The 16,026-nt window shown below is 27.9% G+C and overlaps 1 protein-coding gene across 1 annotated transcript; it reads right to left on the reverse strand.

Moving 5' to 3' along the window:
* Nucleotides 1–7,128: 7,128 nt before the first annotated feature.
* LOC124922230 (B3 domain-containing protein At2g36080-like) lies at nucleotides 7,129–9,594 on the reverse strand. Its single transcript, XM_047462965.1, has 3 exons — nucleotides 8,798–9,594; nucleotides 8,138–8,312; nucleotides 7,129–7,486 (listed from the first exon to the last, which is right to left on the reverse strand). The coding sequence occupies exons 1-2, from the start codon at nucleotides 9,501–9,503 to the stop codon at nucleotides 8,161–8,163; spliced, it is 858 nt and encodes a 285-aa protein (XP_047318921.1). The 5' UTR covers nucleotides 9,504–9,594; the 3' UTR covers nucleotides 7,129–7,486; nucleotides 8,138–8,160.
* Between the last annotated feature and the right edge of the window lie 6,432 nt (nucleotides 9,595–16,026).

Here is a 16,026-nt window from a genome sequence, read left to right on the forward strand (position 1 = left end):
AAGATAGTTTATAAACAAATAGGGGGACAAGTAGATTGAATTAGTCAAACACCACTTATGGTATTTTGGATAATCTTCTGGCCAATTGTCGGAATAGCATCATTGACGCCTATAGATATTGGGGAAATATCACCGAAGTCGGGTGATCATTTTACCTTTTGAATCCGTCGAAATAGTGGACTATCGGTGGAGTTCCATCTTTGAAAAAACAAATATGGTTGTCGTCCTTATACTTTCGGCGATCACGACGAAGATGAATGTCACATGTGAAACGACGTCGTTTTGGGCGCATTTGGTGAACACGGAGTGTTCCATCAACGTTTTGTCAGTGTACGTGTGTTTCGTCTGTGATGGAGCGGTCGTTTGGTGACCCCATGTTTCGCGCACACGTCTTCTTCTACTGTAGTGGGCAAGTAGGGCGCTTTCTAGGCGCTAGATTCATGGTCGCGATTTCAACTGTAGATGTTCTCCCAAATTTTGGTTACATCCGATTACAATTTTTTTATTTAAAAGCCTGAGAGTTTATTTGAAATTGATTTTTCTTTCACCTTTTTGATTTTATTTTTAATATTTTAAAATACAAAAATATTTAAAATAAATATGACATTTATTTTGTCAATTTATTTTATATTTTTTTGTAAAATTTGGATTATATGATTTTTGGGATAAAATAGGTACCACATTTCATCTTAAATTATTTTTTTTAATCCCTTAGATTTTTCTAAAATAATTTTGAGATAATATGAGTAAAACAGTTATTCCAAATAATTTTATTTATTTTATTTGATTATTATCCTTAATTAATTAGGGTTTAATTATTACAATAATTAAACTAATTAATTATTTGATTAGATTCTTGGTCTTTGAGTTAATTATTTTGATTTTATTTATTTGAAAATATATTAAAATAATTATTTTAAATTTAAAAATTAGGTACGTAGATTTTTAGTGCTTACAATTAGTCTATCTATTGATAATCATAATACTTAATTAAGTTAAAATAAGGATTATGTATGAATTTAGTTTCATTAGTCTCTCTATTGATAATCATAATACTTAATTAAGCTAAAATAAGAATGATTCATTAGTCTCTATTGATAATCATAATACTTAATTAAGATAAAATAAGAATGATGTATGAATTTAGTTTTGTTAGCCTCTCTATTGATAATCATAATACTTGATGTATGAATTAAGTTTCATTAGGCACTTTATTGATAATCATAATACTTAATTAAGTTAAAATAAGAATGATATATGAATTTAGTTTCAAGTGCAACTATGTTGATGTTATTGTTGAAATCTCTTTATATCTAATGAAAAATGATTATAAAGAAGTAGAGTGTTTAATGTTTTTGTTTGTTATTGATTAGACTTATTAGCAATTGATTTTAGATAAGGATAGATGGATTAATACATTTTAAATATATAATATACTCATAATATATATATTTTAAATAGCGTAGCTCTACACTTGAAAATTGTTTAATTGTTTGTCGTGTTTGTCATAGTCATTGTTAGGGTGTAAACGAATCAAGCTGCTCGTGAGTAGTTCGGTCAAACTCGACACGAGCTCAATTTAACTGAGCTCGAGTCGAGTTCGAGTAGCTCAATAATAAAATCTTGATATATTTGTTATTCGGGTAGCTCATTATCATATATATTATAAATAAATATATATATATATAATATAAATATATAACAAGTCAAACCCTAATTAGTTTGCTCACGCATCACTTTCATTCTCAAACTCTCTATCTCTCTACCTTCCATTCCTTAACAGCCAAACTCATCTCTCTCTTTCTTTTATTCTTGTTTTATCTTCCTTCTATTCTCAAGTCAAACTCATCTCTCTTCTACTTTTATTCTCAAACGGTCAAACCCCTCTCTCTTTTCCTTCTATTTTTAAACTGTCAAAGTTTTTCTCTCTTTTCCTTCGCCTAACTTTCAGATTCTTTCTCCATCAAAAGACATTGAAATGTCTATTTTTTGGATTCTACTATTAACGCAGCAGTTTATTCATGTCTTACTATTTTATATTTAAAATCTTGTAAAATTTGAATATAAATATATGACCAGTTTATTATATTGCCAAACTTTTAATATTTGTGATGAAAATCTTTTAAATATTTAATTTTTGTAATTTTTGAATGAAATGTTTGTGATTGAATGATTATATTTAAATTATGTGATTGTATTTATATTTTTTATTATTAAATAATGTTGTGATTATATATTTGTAGTTTGTGAAAATATATTTTATTATGTTCGAGATATTATTTAGTAATAAAATATAATTATAATTTACTTTTCGAGTTTTCGAGTTCGAGCTCGAGTAGCTCGAATTGTAATCGAGCTGAGTTTGAGTATAAATTATTGTACTCGATCGAGTTCGAGTATTTACAATGTAATTCGAGTCGAGTTCGAATAGTATAGTACTCGGCTCGACTCGTTTACACCCCTAGTCACGGTTATATCAAATTATAAAAAAAAATATTAGTATCGTCCACCAAGATAGTTTATAAACAAATAGGGGTTAAGTGGATTGAATTAATGAAACATCACTTATGGTGTTTTTGGCTGTTCTTCCGGCTAGTTGTCGGAATAGGCATCATTGACGCTTATAGATGTAGGGGAAATGATCACCAAAGTAGGGTGATCATTTTACCTTTTGAATTAGCCGAAATAGTGGACTATCGGCGAAGTTTCGTCTTTGAAAAATTAAAGATGGTTATCGTCTTTATCCTTTCGGCGATCACGACGAAGACGAAAGTCGTAGGCGAAACGACGTCATTTCGGGCGCATTTGTTGAACGTAGAGCATACTGTCAATATTTTGTCCGCATTGGAGCAGTCGTTTGGTGATCTGCTGTTTTTCAGACACGTCTTTTTCTGATGTAGTGGGCGACTCGGGCGTTGGATGAAAATCCAGCGCCCATCTGATGGTAGCGGTTTCAACTGTAGATGTTCTTTCAAATTTCGGCTACACTCAATTACAATCTTTTTATTTAAAATCCTAAGAGTTTATTTTAAATAAATTTTTCTTTCACCTTTTTGACTTTATGTTTAATCTTTTAAAATACAAAAAAAAAATATTTTTAAAAAATATGACATTTATTTTGTTAATTTGTTTTTTTTATTTTGTATATTTTGGGTTAAATAACTTTTAGGATAAAATGGGTACCACATTTCATCCTAAATTATTTATTTTAATCTCTTTGATTTTTCTAAAATTATTTTGAGATAATATAAGTACAACATTTATCCCAAATAATTTTATTTATTTTATTTGGTTATTATCCTTAATTAACTAGGGTTTAATTATTATAATAATTAAACTGATTAATTGTTTAATTAGGTTCTTGACTTTGGAGTTAATTATTTTTATTTAATTTATTTGAAAATAAATCAAAATAATTATTTTAAATTTAAAAATTGGGTACGTAAATTTTTAGTGCTTACAATTAGTCTCTCTATTGATAATCATAATACTTAATTAAGCTAAAATAAGAATTATGCATGAATTTAGTTTCATTAACCTCTCGATTGATAATCATAATACTTAATTTAGCTAAAATAATAATGATTCATTAGTCTCTCTATCAATAATTCTAATACTTAATTAAGCTAAAATAAGAATGATGTATGAATTTAGTTTTATTAGCCTATCTGTTGATAATTATAATACTTGTTGTATGAATTAAGTTTCATTGGGCACTCTATTGATAATCATAATACTTAATTAAGTTGAAATAAGAATGATATATGAATTTAGTTTTAAGAGCATAGTTGATGTTGTTGTTGAAATCTCTTTAGATCGAAAAATAATTATAAAGAAGCTCTGAGTGTTTAATATTTTTGTTTGTTATTGATTAGAGTTATTAGCAATTGATTTTAGATAAGGATAGATGGATTAATACATTTTAAATATATAATATACTCATAATATGTATTTTAAAATAGTGTAGCTCCACACTTGAAAATCATGTAATTGTTTATCGTATTTGTCATAGTCACGGTTAGGGTGTAAACGAGTCAAGTTGTCCGTGAGTAGTTCGGTCAAAGAGCTCGAGTCGAGTTCAAGTAGCTCGATTATAAAATCTAGCTATATTTGTTATTCGAGTAGCTCGCGTAGCTCCATTCTTGAAAATCGTGTAATTGTTTATCGTGTTTGTTATAGTCACGATTAGGTGTGTAAACGAGTCAAGTTGTCCGTGAGTAGTTTGGTCAAAGCACGACTCGAACTCGATTTGACTAAGCTCGAGTCGAGTTCGAGTAGCTCGATTATAAAATCTAGCTATATTTGTTATTCGAGTAGCTCGCGGGTAATTTGTTATAATATTATATATATATATATAACAAATCAAACCCTAATTTGTTTGCTCACGCATCACTTTCATTCTCAAATTCTCTATCTCTCTACATTTTATTTCTAAACAGCCAAATTAATCTCTCTCTTCTTTCCATTCCCGTTTTCTCCTCCTTCCATTAAGCCAAACTCATCTTTCTTCTCCTTCTATTCTCAAACGGTCAAATCCCTCTCTCTTCTCCTTCCATTTTCAAACAGCCAAAGCTTCTATATATTCTCATTCTTCTATCTCTCAGATTCTTTCTCCAATAAAAGATATTTAAATATCAATTTTTTGAATTCTATTATTAACGGAGCAGTTTGTTCATTGCCTTACTATTTTATATTTCAAATATTGTAAAATTTGAATATAAATATATTAGAGTCAATACCGAGGGATGGCGAGAGTTACCAAAACTTTCGGTAATGTGTCTATACCGAAAGTTATAGGGTCAAAACTGAGAGTTTTTACTCTCGTTTTTTACCCCTTTTTCACTAGTGATTTTTTATTATTAAATAATGTTGTAATTAGGAGTGTAAATGAATCGAGCCGAGCAGAGGCGGATCCATGTACAAAGCTACCTGGGCTGTAGACCGGGTAGCCTAAAATACTTTGTATGTTTTTTACAATAAGAATGGTATTTTCCCGTCGTTATTGACGAGTTTCCTGTCGTTAAAAGATAACATTCATATTAAAACTTGATATTATTATCAAGTTATCCCGGATAGATTTTGTATAAAAATATTAGCTCGGGTGGATTTCAAATCCTAGCTCCGCCCCTGGAGCCGAGTACCATACTACTCGAACTCGAATTACATTATAAATACTCGAACTCGGCTTGATTACAATTCGAGCTATTCGAGCTTAAACTAGAAAACTCGAAAATTAAATTTTATTAATTAAAATTATATTCACCAATAAATAATATCTCAAACATAATATAATATATATTTCACAAACTACACATATATAATCACGACATTATTTAAGAATAAGAAATATAAATATTATCACATAATTTACAGATAATCATTCAATCACAACCATCTCATTTAGAAATTACAAACGAAATTAAATATTTAAAAGATGTTTATCACAAATATTATAAGTTTGGAAATATGATGCACTAGTTATATAATGATCTTCAAATTCTACAATATTCAAAATATGAAATAGTGAAAACAATGAACAAATTACTTCGTTAATAGTAGAATCCAAAAATATATGTTTCAAAGTCTTTTGATGGAGAAAAAATCTGAAAAATGAACGAAGGACGAAGGAGAAGAAAGAGAGGGGTTTAGTCGTTTGATAATGGAAGGAGAAAAAGAGAGAAGGATTTGACCATTTGGAAATGGAAGGAGAAGAAATAGAGAGATGAGTTTGACTATTTGAGAATGAAATAAGTATAGAACGGGAATATAAGAAAAAGAAATAGATGAGTTTGATTGTTTGGGAATGAAAGGAAGAGAGAGATTGAAGGTTTAAAAAGGAAAGTCATAGATTTTTTTGGTTATATATTTATATATAGAATATAATATAATATAATATAATATATAATAATATAATAATATAATATAATAATATATATATAATATATAAATATATATATAACGAGCTACTCGAACAACAAATATAAAGCTCGAGCTCAATTTTATAATCAAGCTACTCGAATTCGACTCGAGCTCGGTCAAACCGAGTTTGAGCCGAACTTTGACCGAGCTATTCATGAGCTGCTCACGAGTAGCTTAACTAGTTTACACCCCTAGTTGTGATTATATATGTAGTTTGTGAAAAATATATTTTATTATGTTTAAGATATTATTTAGTAATAAAATATAATTTTAATTTAATTTTTGAGTTTTCGAGTTCAAGCTCGAGTAGCTCGAATTGTAATCGAGCCGAGTTTGAGTATAAATTTTGGTGCTCAATCGAGTTCGAGTATTTACAATGCAATTCAAATCGAGTTCGAGTAGTATAGTACTCGGTTCGACTCGTTTACACCCCTAGTCACGGTTATACCAAGTTATAAAAAAACAAATATTAGTATCATCCACCAAGTTAGTTTATAAACCATAGAAATCTTTGGTGTCATCCTCAATAGTGAGAAATACCATAAGACTCAGAAAATAAAAGTTTTGGTTTCGACTCATCCAGATAGAGGTAGGCAAAAGAGAAACTTTCGTGGTTTATGAGTCGCTCACATAAACATGCACATTAACAAATACACACCGCTTACTATTATTTCAATAATAATTACAATACAATACTACGATTTTTATTTAAAATAAAATTGATTGACTTTAATACTTTTCTAAATATAAATTTGTAAATATATTTAAATAATATGTAATCACATTACAAAAATAATTTACCCCACAATTGATTATTATTCCATTCAAATTATTTGTTCTTATTTAATAATAATTAAGAGATAGATTAAATAAAAAAAAAATAATTATAATTTTATTTTAAAGAATAATTAATTTATAATATATTTAAATATAATAGTTTATCATTTTAATTAATAACCTAATCTCTTATTTAAGTTAAATATTTATTTATTCTGACTGGAATTAAGTTTTAACTTATTTATTCATTCATGATAGAGAAACAAGCAGTGAAACATAAACGTCCCCGTCGTCTCATCATCATCCATTCAATTCCGGCCACCGTGTAAGTGTGTAGGCTCCACCTCACTCACTTTCTTTGGAGATTAAAATCTTCAGACAGAATCTAAACAGTAACAATATACATACAGATTCACCTTCTCCCACATTCTCTATCATGGATGACGTCAGCCCTATTTCTCCTTTTTTTAATATCCTCTCATATAAAATCCAGAAAATCTGGGATTTTCCATTTTTTCTTCTTATCTTTAATACCCACAACCTAGTTCTGATCATTAATTTTGCATTCTAATACTAAATTAAATTAAAGGACTCTTCTAATAAATATATATATATATAAAAGATGAACATGTATGATCTTCTTTCCTCGATCTTGACAATATCCCAACAAGTGGACATCCATTAAATAAAAGTAAAATCGAGCAGAAAGTTGTCAAATCCCAAAGATCTTCGTTGATATTTATCTATCATCGTATCATCTTCTTAATACATACCCCCTTTCTCCCTCTCCCTGTCACCACAAAACAGAAACCATTACTATTTTGCACTATCAATAATGATTTCCCATCACTTCAATTAATTACTCTTTTCAATTCTATCTTAAAGTTTCCAAACAAAATACAAATCAAGTCACTAATTAATTTACTTAAAAATTTAATTCTTTTTAATTTGTAAACTTAAGAAAACAAGTTATAAAAAATCTATTGAATAGTAATTAAAGGCCATCGGTTGTGGGTAGAGAGACCCCTATCTATATATATATTAGTGTCCCAAACCTAGCTAAATGGATAATGATTCCAAGCCAAAGCTACTTAATGGCTGAACCTGGACCAGGACCAGGACCACCACTATACTATACATAATTACATTAGAATTAGAATCACAAAAAAACTAACCAGAACAGTCCAATTCATGATCTTCATCTGATCAGACTGTATTTATATTGAAAAAGATAATAATATAATTTATATATATATATATATATATATTTATAGATAATGGGGAAAAAAATGAAATGTACCATAAAAACAGAATATGCCCATCCATTACTTGACATCCCCCACAGATTTTTCTTCATTAATTATTCTCCCAGCTAATTCTCTATTCATTTTAATTAATTAGGTATTAAAATAATTGATCATTATATATTATAAGTACTTACCAGTTGTGTTAATTGTAAGTTTATTACAAGTTGCCGGAGACTACATCATCAATATGATCATCAGCTTGTTGGCACTCCATGTTGACTCCAAACAGCCTCAAAGACCTCTTTTGGTTCCCGACAAACGACGTCGTTGCCGTCAACTGTTGCTGCACATGATTTTCATCACTTATCCCTGCAATCAGACAATCCAACACGTGCATTCATGTATCTGCCTCAGTTTCAACATTAATTAACCTGTCTAAATTCGTTTTTTTAATTTAATTAAATTATACTATTTCAACATTAAAATATATAATAATTAGAGGCAGATATTGATAGAAAATTAATAATATCTTTTCACTATATGTATAAAATAATCTCAATATTTTTAATTTTTCTATATTAATTAATGGAATAAACCCTCAACCCCTATTCTAAAAAATCAAATTTTGGATCCAATAAATAGGTGTGTATAGCAAGTCACAATAATTACAGACTTCAAATATATGTAAATTACTTTATAAAATTTGAAAGTAAATATGAAAAAATAAAGATAAGGGTTCTATGAGTAGTTAGAGTTCTAACAATTTGATGAAATAGAAATAATTCAAGATGGTTCTTATAAATTGAATCAAACTAACTAGGACTTATATATACTAAGAAGGGATGATAATATACCTGCATGAAGAAGATATGAGTCAGATGGTGGAAAGAGATTATCATAATTTCTCTGTGTATGCACATGATAATAAGAAGATGAGGAAGAAGAAGAAGAAGTATGCCCACGATAATACCCTCCTCCCTCATTTCCGGCCACTGTTATCGAAGCCGCCGAAACACCAGGTTGAGCCGCTGTTAAGCCACGGCGTCTCCAGCCAATAAACAACCGATCTCCGCCGCGCTCAAAAACGACAATATCTCCGGCATCAAGCCGTTTCTCTTTAACATATCGACTCCATCCTCTAGTCAAAACATAACTCTGACTACTATTCCAATACGAATACCGGAATCGCCAAAACTTTCCCAACTCGTCCTCCAAACTCAGTAACAACCCTTTCTCCGCCGCCGCCGCCTCGTCGCCGGTGAATCCGCTCAAGGGGAAATACTTCTCCGCGTGTTGTTTCGGTATTACGAGTCGGTTCAGCTTGCCTACGTCACTCGGGGTGAGTGGCTTCTCGAACATCGGCTCCTTATCTACTCCTCTGTATTCTCCGTTTAAGTCGAAACTGAATCTGGAACCTTCTACGGCGGCGGCGGCGGCGGTTGTTGTTGATTGAGGGTGTGAAAGCTTGAAAGGTTGAGATTGAGAAGTAATTATGGATTGTTGTTGAAATCCCCACCAGACCGGTTCTGGGATTTCTGATGAGAAATGGTTCATAGGCATTGTCGGAATAAGTTGTTTAGTATGAATTCGTGAATCAGTGTGAAAGAAGAGAGAGAGAGACGTGATGAATTTTGATTTTGATGTAAAGAACTGTAGGGAAGTGTTTGATGTTGAAGCTAAACAAGATTTATATATATATATATATTTATATATAGTTGTTAGTGTGTGTTAATGTGTGTGAGAGAGAAAAAAAAAATGAAAGTTAAGGTTTTGCGTAATGCAGAGAATTCGATCATTATATTCAGTGTAACTTTCAGCGGCTGTCTGTCTCTTTTCTATTTTCATCTGTCACTAATCTTTTGCAGATATTAGGTACTGTTTGAATTTCTATCATATTTATGATATCAATCAATTTTGGGCTATTTGATTCAATAAGTCAGCATAATAAGTTAATGAATATAAATAAAACTCAAACATATTCCGGATAAACTCAAATAATTAAGGCCTTGTTCTCTTTGAGTTTTTTAAAAAATCCACCCAAATCAATTTTCCAATCAATCATTTCTCAACAATCAAATCACTCATTTCATTAACTAAAATGCCCTCTATTTTAAATTATTATTTTTTATTTTATTCATATATATCAATACCTTTTAAGTCTTTTTACCAAAAATAATCATCACCTCCTCAAAATCATCATTAATCATTACCTTTTTCCCTCTTTAAATTTTTTCAAAAACCCCAATCCGAACAAGGCCTAAGTGACCAGGTAACTTTTGTTTGTTTGATATTATTAGGATTGTAGTCCGAATAAATTTCATTTAAGTTCAGTGAATGAACTGAATAATTAAAAAAAAAAAGTAAAATAGGCCGAAGAAATTAATTGTATCAAATAGAGTCCATATCAGCTAGATAAGTGTATGTAAATGTATAGTGAATAAATTACAAATAAATTTAATCAAACTAGATATTAATATGTATATAAAATAAGAGTAACTATGGAAATAATAACGACCGTTGTGGCAGCGATTCCACAACCACCAACCTAACAGCCACGTAAAAAAATAAATTACGATGAAAATAAAATTATCATATAAAAAGTTAGAGTGATGAAACAATGTTTGAGACAGAATGCTTCTGAACATGACAATGTTCGAGACAGAACGCTCAAGAACATAGGCTATGTTTGGGACTAACTTTTTACATTTATAATTTTTTTCTTTTTAACTTTTTACATGATAAATATAATATTTTTTCCCACTGTTTTTTTTTATGTACCTGTCAAGTGAGGATAGCTGGAGAGTGCTGCCCCCCAAAGTCACTCTCCTTCACACTATTCATAAAATAATGACACTAATATGAACATGATTTGATCAAAGAGAAAAAAAGGATTTGTCTCCTTTAACTAGTTTGTCAAGATGGCTTACAAACCAATCAGGTCATGTTGGCTAGTGGGTCTTACCTTTACAACCTTCCAAACGGGACTACTAGTCTTTTTCTTTTTTTTTAAAAAAATAATTTGAATGTGAAAGTGTGAATATTAATCAATTTGAACGGTGATATATGAGTCTCTACAAATAAACTAGCATGTTCTTAGTATATGGTTAGCATAATAAATGAATATAATTGAAAATAGTGTTTTATGCTATTAGTTTTATTATAAATCAATTTTTTTTTATGAGAAGTAATGTATATGCAGGTAAGTAATTTTATTACAATTTTTTTATAATTTAATCACATTTTAATACCATTTAATATTCTTATTATTTAATATTATATAAAATTAATTAAGAGTATTTTAGTTATAATTTAATAGAAAAACGAATAAATATGATAATATTTTTTTTAATTAAATCCAGATAATTCAATTCAAACAAAGGCCTAATATTGCTTGAAAAGAGTAATTATAAAATAAATACTAAATTTAAGAATAAAATCATAACCAATATATGAAACCAATATATAAGAATTTCAATTGGTAATTTGCTGGATTTGGCAGAACATGTATCCTTGTCAATCCAGCAGTAAGTTGGGGACCACTTGATGGTCTTGATCAAGCCCATCTGTGATCTAACGGCTGTCAATGCACCAGATTCCTCAGAAGTCCACTCCTTACTCACATGGGATTATTCAGCTATGAGGAGGGATGATAACTCGAAATGTCTCATGTTCAAATCTATCCTTAGTCAAAAATTTGATTTTTTTTATTATTATTACTTTTTTTAATTATTAAAACTAGCAATATCTTAGGTCTTGTTTGGATTGGGGTTATTTAAATAACTTAGAGAGGGAAAAAAATAATGATGATTGATGATTTTGAGAAAGTGATGATTATTTTTGGTAAAATGACTTAAATGGTATTCATTTATATAAATAAAATAAAAATTAATAATTTTAAATAAAGGGTATTTTAGTATTTTGATTAATGAGAGTTATGTGATTGGTGAAAGTGATTGATTGAAAAATTGATTTTGTATAAATTAATTAAAAAATCTAAGAAGAACACGGCTTTAGTAACGAAGTTAATGACTTCATTTCAATCCAAGTTGTTCTCTTATGGACAAGACACATCTATTTTATATATCTTAATCTTTTAAAAATGATAATAAATTTAAATATATATATATTGGGTTCAATTATTTAGAGCCTTTGATATTTTATTTTTTAATTTTTTTTTAAAATTTTATCTAATATTAAATAAATTATTTATCTATCATATCAATATCATTCTTTATTTATTTATTTATATATATATATATATATATATATATATATATATATATATATATATTTATAGATATATATATATTTATATATATATATATAAATATATATATATATATATATCATCAAACACACTTAACAACGAGAATAAACAAAAAAATGTTAATCAATCAACATAACATAAAATATAACATTAACGAGCTCGTAAATTTTTAAAAAATCAATGAATTCACTCACCGTTTTAACCATTTTCTAGAAAAGATTTCTCCTATCGTCATAATAATAACGCTGTGGAGTAAACGCATCAGTCGATCGCAATCACTAAACGTTATACGGTTCATTTCTAGCCAAATAGTCCACTAGAAAATAATCGTGATAGGGATTCATCGACTCAATCTAACCGAGCTCACAGTTTCTATTCAAACATCTCAACAGTCAACGATTGACTCAGCTGACATCACCCACTCAATGTCAATCATCTTCCAAAGTAGACTTCAAATCGTAGTCACTCTTTTGCAATACAAAACAAGTGAGGTGTTATCTCCATCTCTTCGCAATCTGTTCTGCAACGACTAACCGTAATGTATCATTTTTTCATACATCTATTACCTGTCAAGATCCCTCCATGCATGACACTCCATACAAAAATGAGATTTTGAAGGGAATTTAGAATCTCATAACTTCTCTCATAGGGGTCATATTGAGAAGTGTCCACAAATAAAGTGTAATAATAACAAACCTTAAAAGAATCCAAGTCGTGTGAACTTAAGATATCACATGAAAAAATAATTAGAACCTTGCAATCCACCAAGAGCATAAACTTAACCTTTATTGGTTTTTTTTATCGTACAAATATTTTTTAAACAAAATTAAAAAAAAACTCTCAAATAACAAAGATCAAACATTTTTACATATATAAAAGATAACTAGTCTCTTAACTCTAATTTTTACTTTATTTATGTTCATATAATTATAATTTTCATTTTAACTTAAAATAAAAATAATCAAATTACATATTTTTAATATCTTATCTTATTAATTCAGCTTTCATATATAAACCAAAAAAAATTCAAATAGGACAACTATTTTGTGATTCAACAACACAATTCCCTATTATTTTGACTCATCAAATTTTTTATGTGGCTTTACATTATTAAATGATCCTAGATCTTATTTTGGTTTGACTCATACTAAAATTAATAATATTTTGCCCATTCTTAGTTTTAATAATAATAAAGTGATATTTCTCGGCAGAGATGTGAACAAAAATAGAAGACTTAAAAATGAAAATATTAATAACGTCACAGAGATCCCTTTCCTTTCCAACAACATTAAAAGATATAAATTGTTGTGATAAGATTCCTCGAGACTTCGTGTCGCAATACCCTCCTCATGAATCATCTTATATATATACACTACATAATCTACATTCTAAGGGTTACTTTAATTCAACTTATAAGTTCAAATAAACTATAATGGTACAATAAGTTTACAGTTACGTACATCAATCATTAAATTACTACGAATAAATAAAATCAAACATACTTGTAATAGTTAAATTAGAACAAAAAATAATGATAAGTTGAAGTAATGCAATGTATTAAACACATCCATTATTAACGTTTTGAATAAACTGAATACTATCAAATCAAATGTATATATATGAAATTTGAGAAAAGAAAAAACTAAAATGAATAGATTAAAAATTAAGTTGAATCAAAGTAGCTTTAAGAATGATAATAATCCATAGTTGTTTCTTAATTTTCTTCTTATAAAGAAAATGCATTAACAATTATTAATAATAATATATATTTACTTGGAATGCTTTAACTTGAGGATGAAGTAATGGTAGTGGGGAAAATGTTAACCTTTTGCATTAAAACAAATTAAATTAAAATTTTAATAATTATATATATATATATATTAAATGATTTATGAATTATAAAAAAATAAGAATCATTTAAACTCTACGAAACTAAACATTATATATATATATATATATATATATATATATATATATATATATATATATATATATATATATATATATATATATATATATATATATATATATATATATATATTATTTAAAAAGTTGAACTTATATTTGTTAAAACGTCTCGCTCGTTCATCAAATTTGGTGTTGAATTTAAAATATAAAGTCTTATTAGCTTAGTTATTTAAAAAGTTGTATTTGTTTTGTTATGTTGCAAGTTCGAAATATACCTATAATATTTTTAATTTTATTTTTAACCGTTTTATATTTATGGGCGAGTCAACCTACAATCTTACCCAAATATTTATTTACTCTGACATATATATCCAAAGAGAAATGATAAAGAGTGAGAAAGAATTGACAGGAATATATAGGGAAATGATGTGTCATCTCTCTATTGGATTGAAAATGTAATAGGAGAGAGAATTTTAATATTTTCAATCCAATAGAGGATGACACATCTTTTCCCTATATATTCCTGTCAATTATTTCTAGCTCTCTATCATTTCTCATATCCAAATTAACCACAGCTCTCGACTTGACAATCCAAATACTTTGAAAATTAAGCATCATTATATATGTATATACGGCGTTTTAAATGTGCATCAAATCAGTGATATTTGATCTTTTAGATATAAATTTTTGTTGATTGAGCTACTCTAGTTAGTTAAATTTAGATTATTTTGTATTTAAAAAAGAAAATTTATTTTATTTTTATATACTTAATCATTAAATCACTTTATTTATCGATTAAAATATACAAATATTTTAACTTTATTTTTATCAAAGTTAAATTTTAAATACAAATAACGTTTAGTAATTTCTATTAAACAAATATCAGATAGTCCATCATCTTCTTTTATCAATCAATATTTTTAACTCATAAAATTCCTAAAAATATCTTAGACCTCTATAGATATTAGGATTTTGGGCTATCTTAAATTTTAATTGTTTTCATCATATCAGTCTCATTCTAATTAAGAGCTCAATCCATATTAGAGATTTTAGGATATTTAAAAGTTTTAATAATTCATCCTATAAAATCTCAAATAACTTTTTTTTATCCAACAATTTTTTTTTTGATAGAAACTCTTATGCATTCTAAAAGAACTAGTTCAACCAAAGCTCTTAATAATAGTTCTTGATATTTTGTTTTTATTTAAAATAAACAGTGAATTAATTAAATCTCCTCATCATATATAATTGTAATAATATTAGAGGGACGATGAGTCTGGTTTTCAAAAGAATAAAAAAAACAAAAAATGATGTCACCTTACACATGCAATTTTATCTGCACCTATAAACAGATATAATCAAAGCATAAAAGAATTTCCATTTATGTGGTCTGTATGCTTACATGAGTACATACTTCCAACCTGACTAATTTGGGTAGCCCATCATCTTGTACTTTAATATTACAATAATAATAATAATCATAATAATAATAATAATAATAATAATAATCTTTTGCCTTCTTATTCAATTATTATTTCATGTATGTATCTGAAAAAAGGCTTTAATTTAGATTGACACTCCAATTCCCGGAGCCGAAATTGGTCACATGAGACCGATCAAAAACAAAGAAAAAAACAAAAATATTGACTAACAACTTAAAAAACAAATTAGTGAATTCTAAACACTCATTCTCATCTAAACTGGAATTAGGAACCATCTTCACACTATAAGACAAGAATTAGCCTATAAAAGAAATTAAGTTATCCAAATTATACTAAATTGTTAACTAAGAATTATATATGTATATGAATACAAAAAATAGATTTGATTGTTCTTAAATTATTGAATGTTATACTTGTTAAGAAATTTATTTAGTTAGAAAAGTTTATTTTAAATAATAATTATTTA

Source organism: Impatiens glandulifera, chromosome 1 (genome assembly GCF_907164915.1).
Source record: "Impatiens glandulifera chromosome 1, dImpGla2.1, whole genome shotgun sequence".
NCBI lineage: Eukaryota > Viridiplantae > Streptophyta > Magnoliopsida > Ericales > Balsaminaceae > Impatiens > Impatiens glandulifera.

Bases quoted from the DNA above. Each gene is read 5' to 3' on its own strand.
- LOC124922230 (XM_047462965.1), bottom strand. From the start codon at position 9,503: ATGCCTATGAACCATTTCTCATCAGAAATCCCAGAACCGGTCTGGTGG. The intron at 8,313-8,797 runs GTATATTATCAT...GTCTGATTGCAG, and splicing joins CTCATATCTTCTTCATGCAG to GGATAAGTGATGAAAATCAT.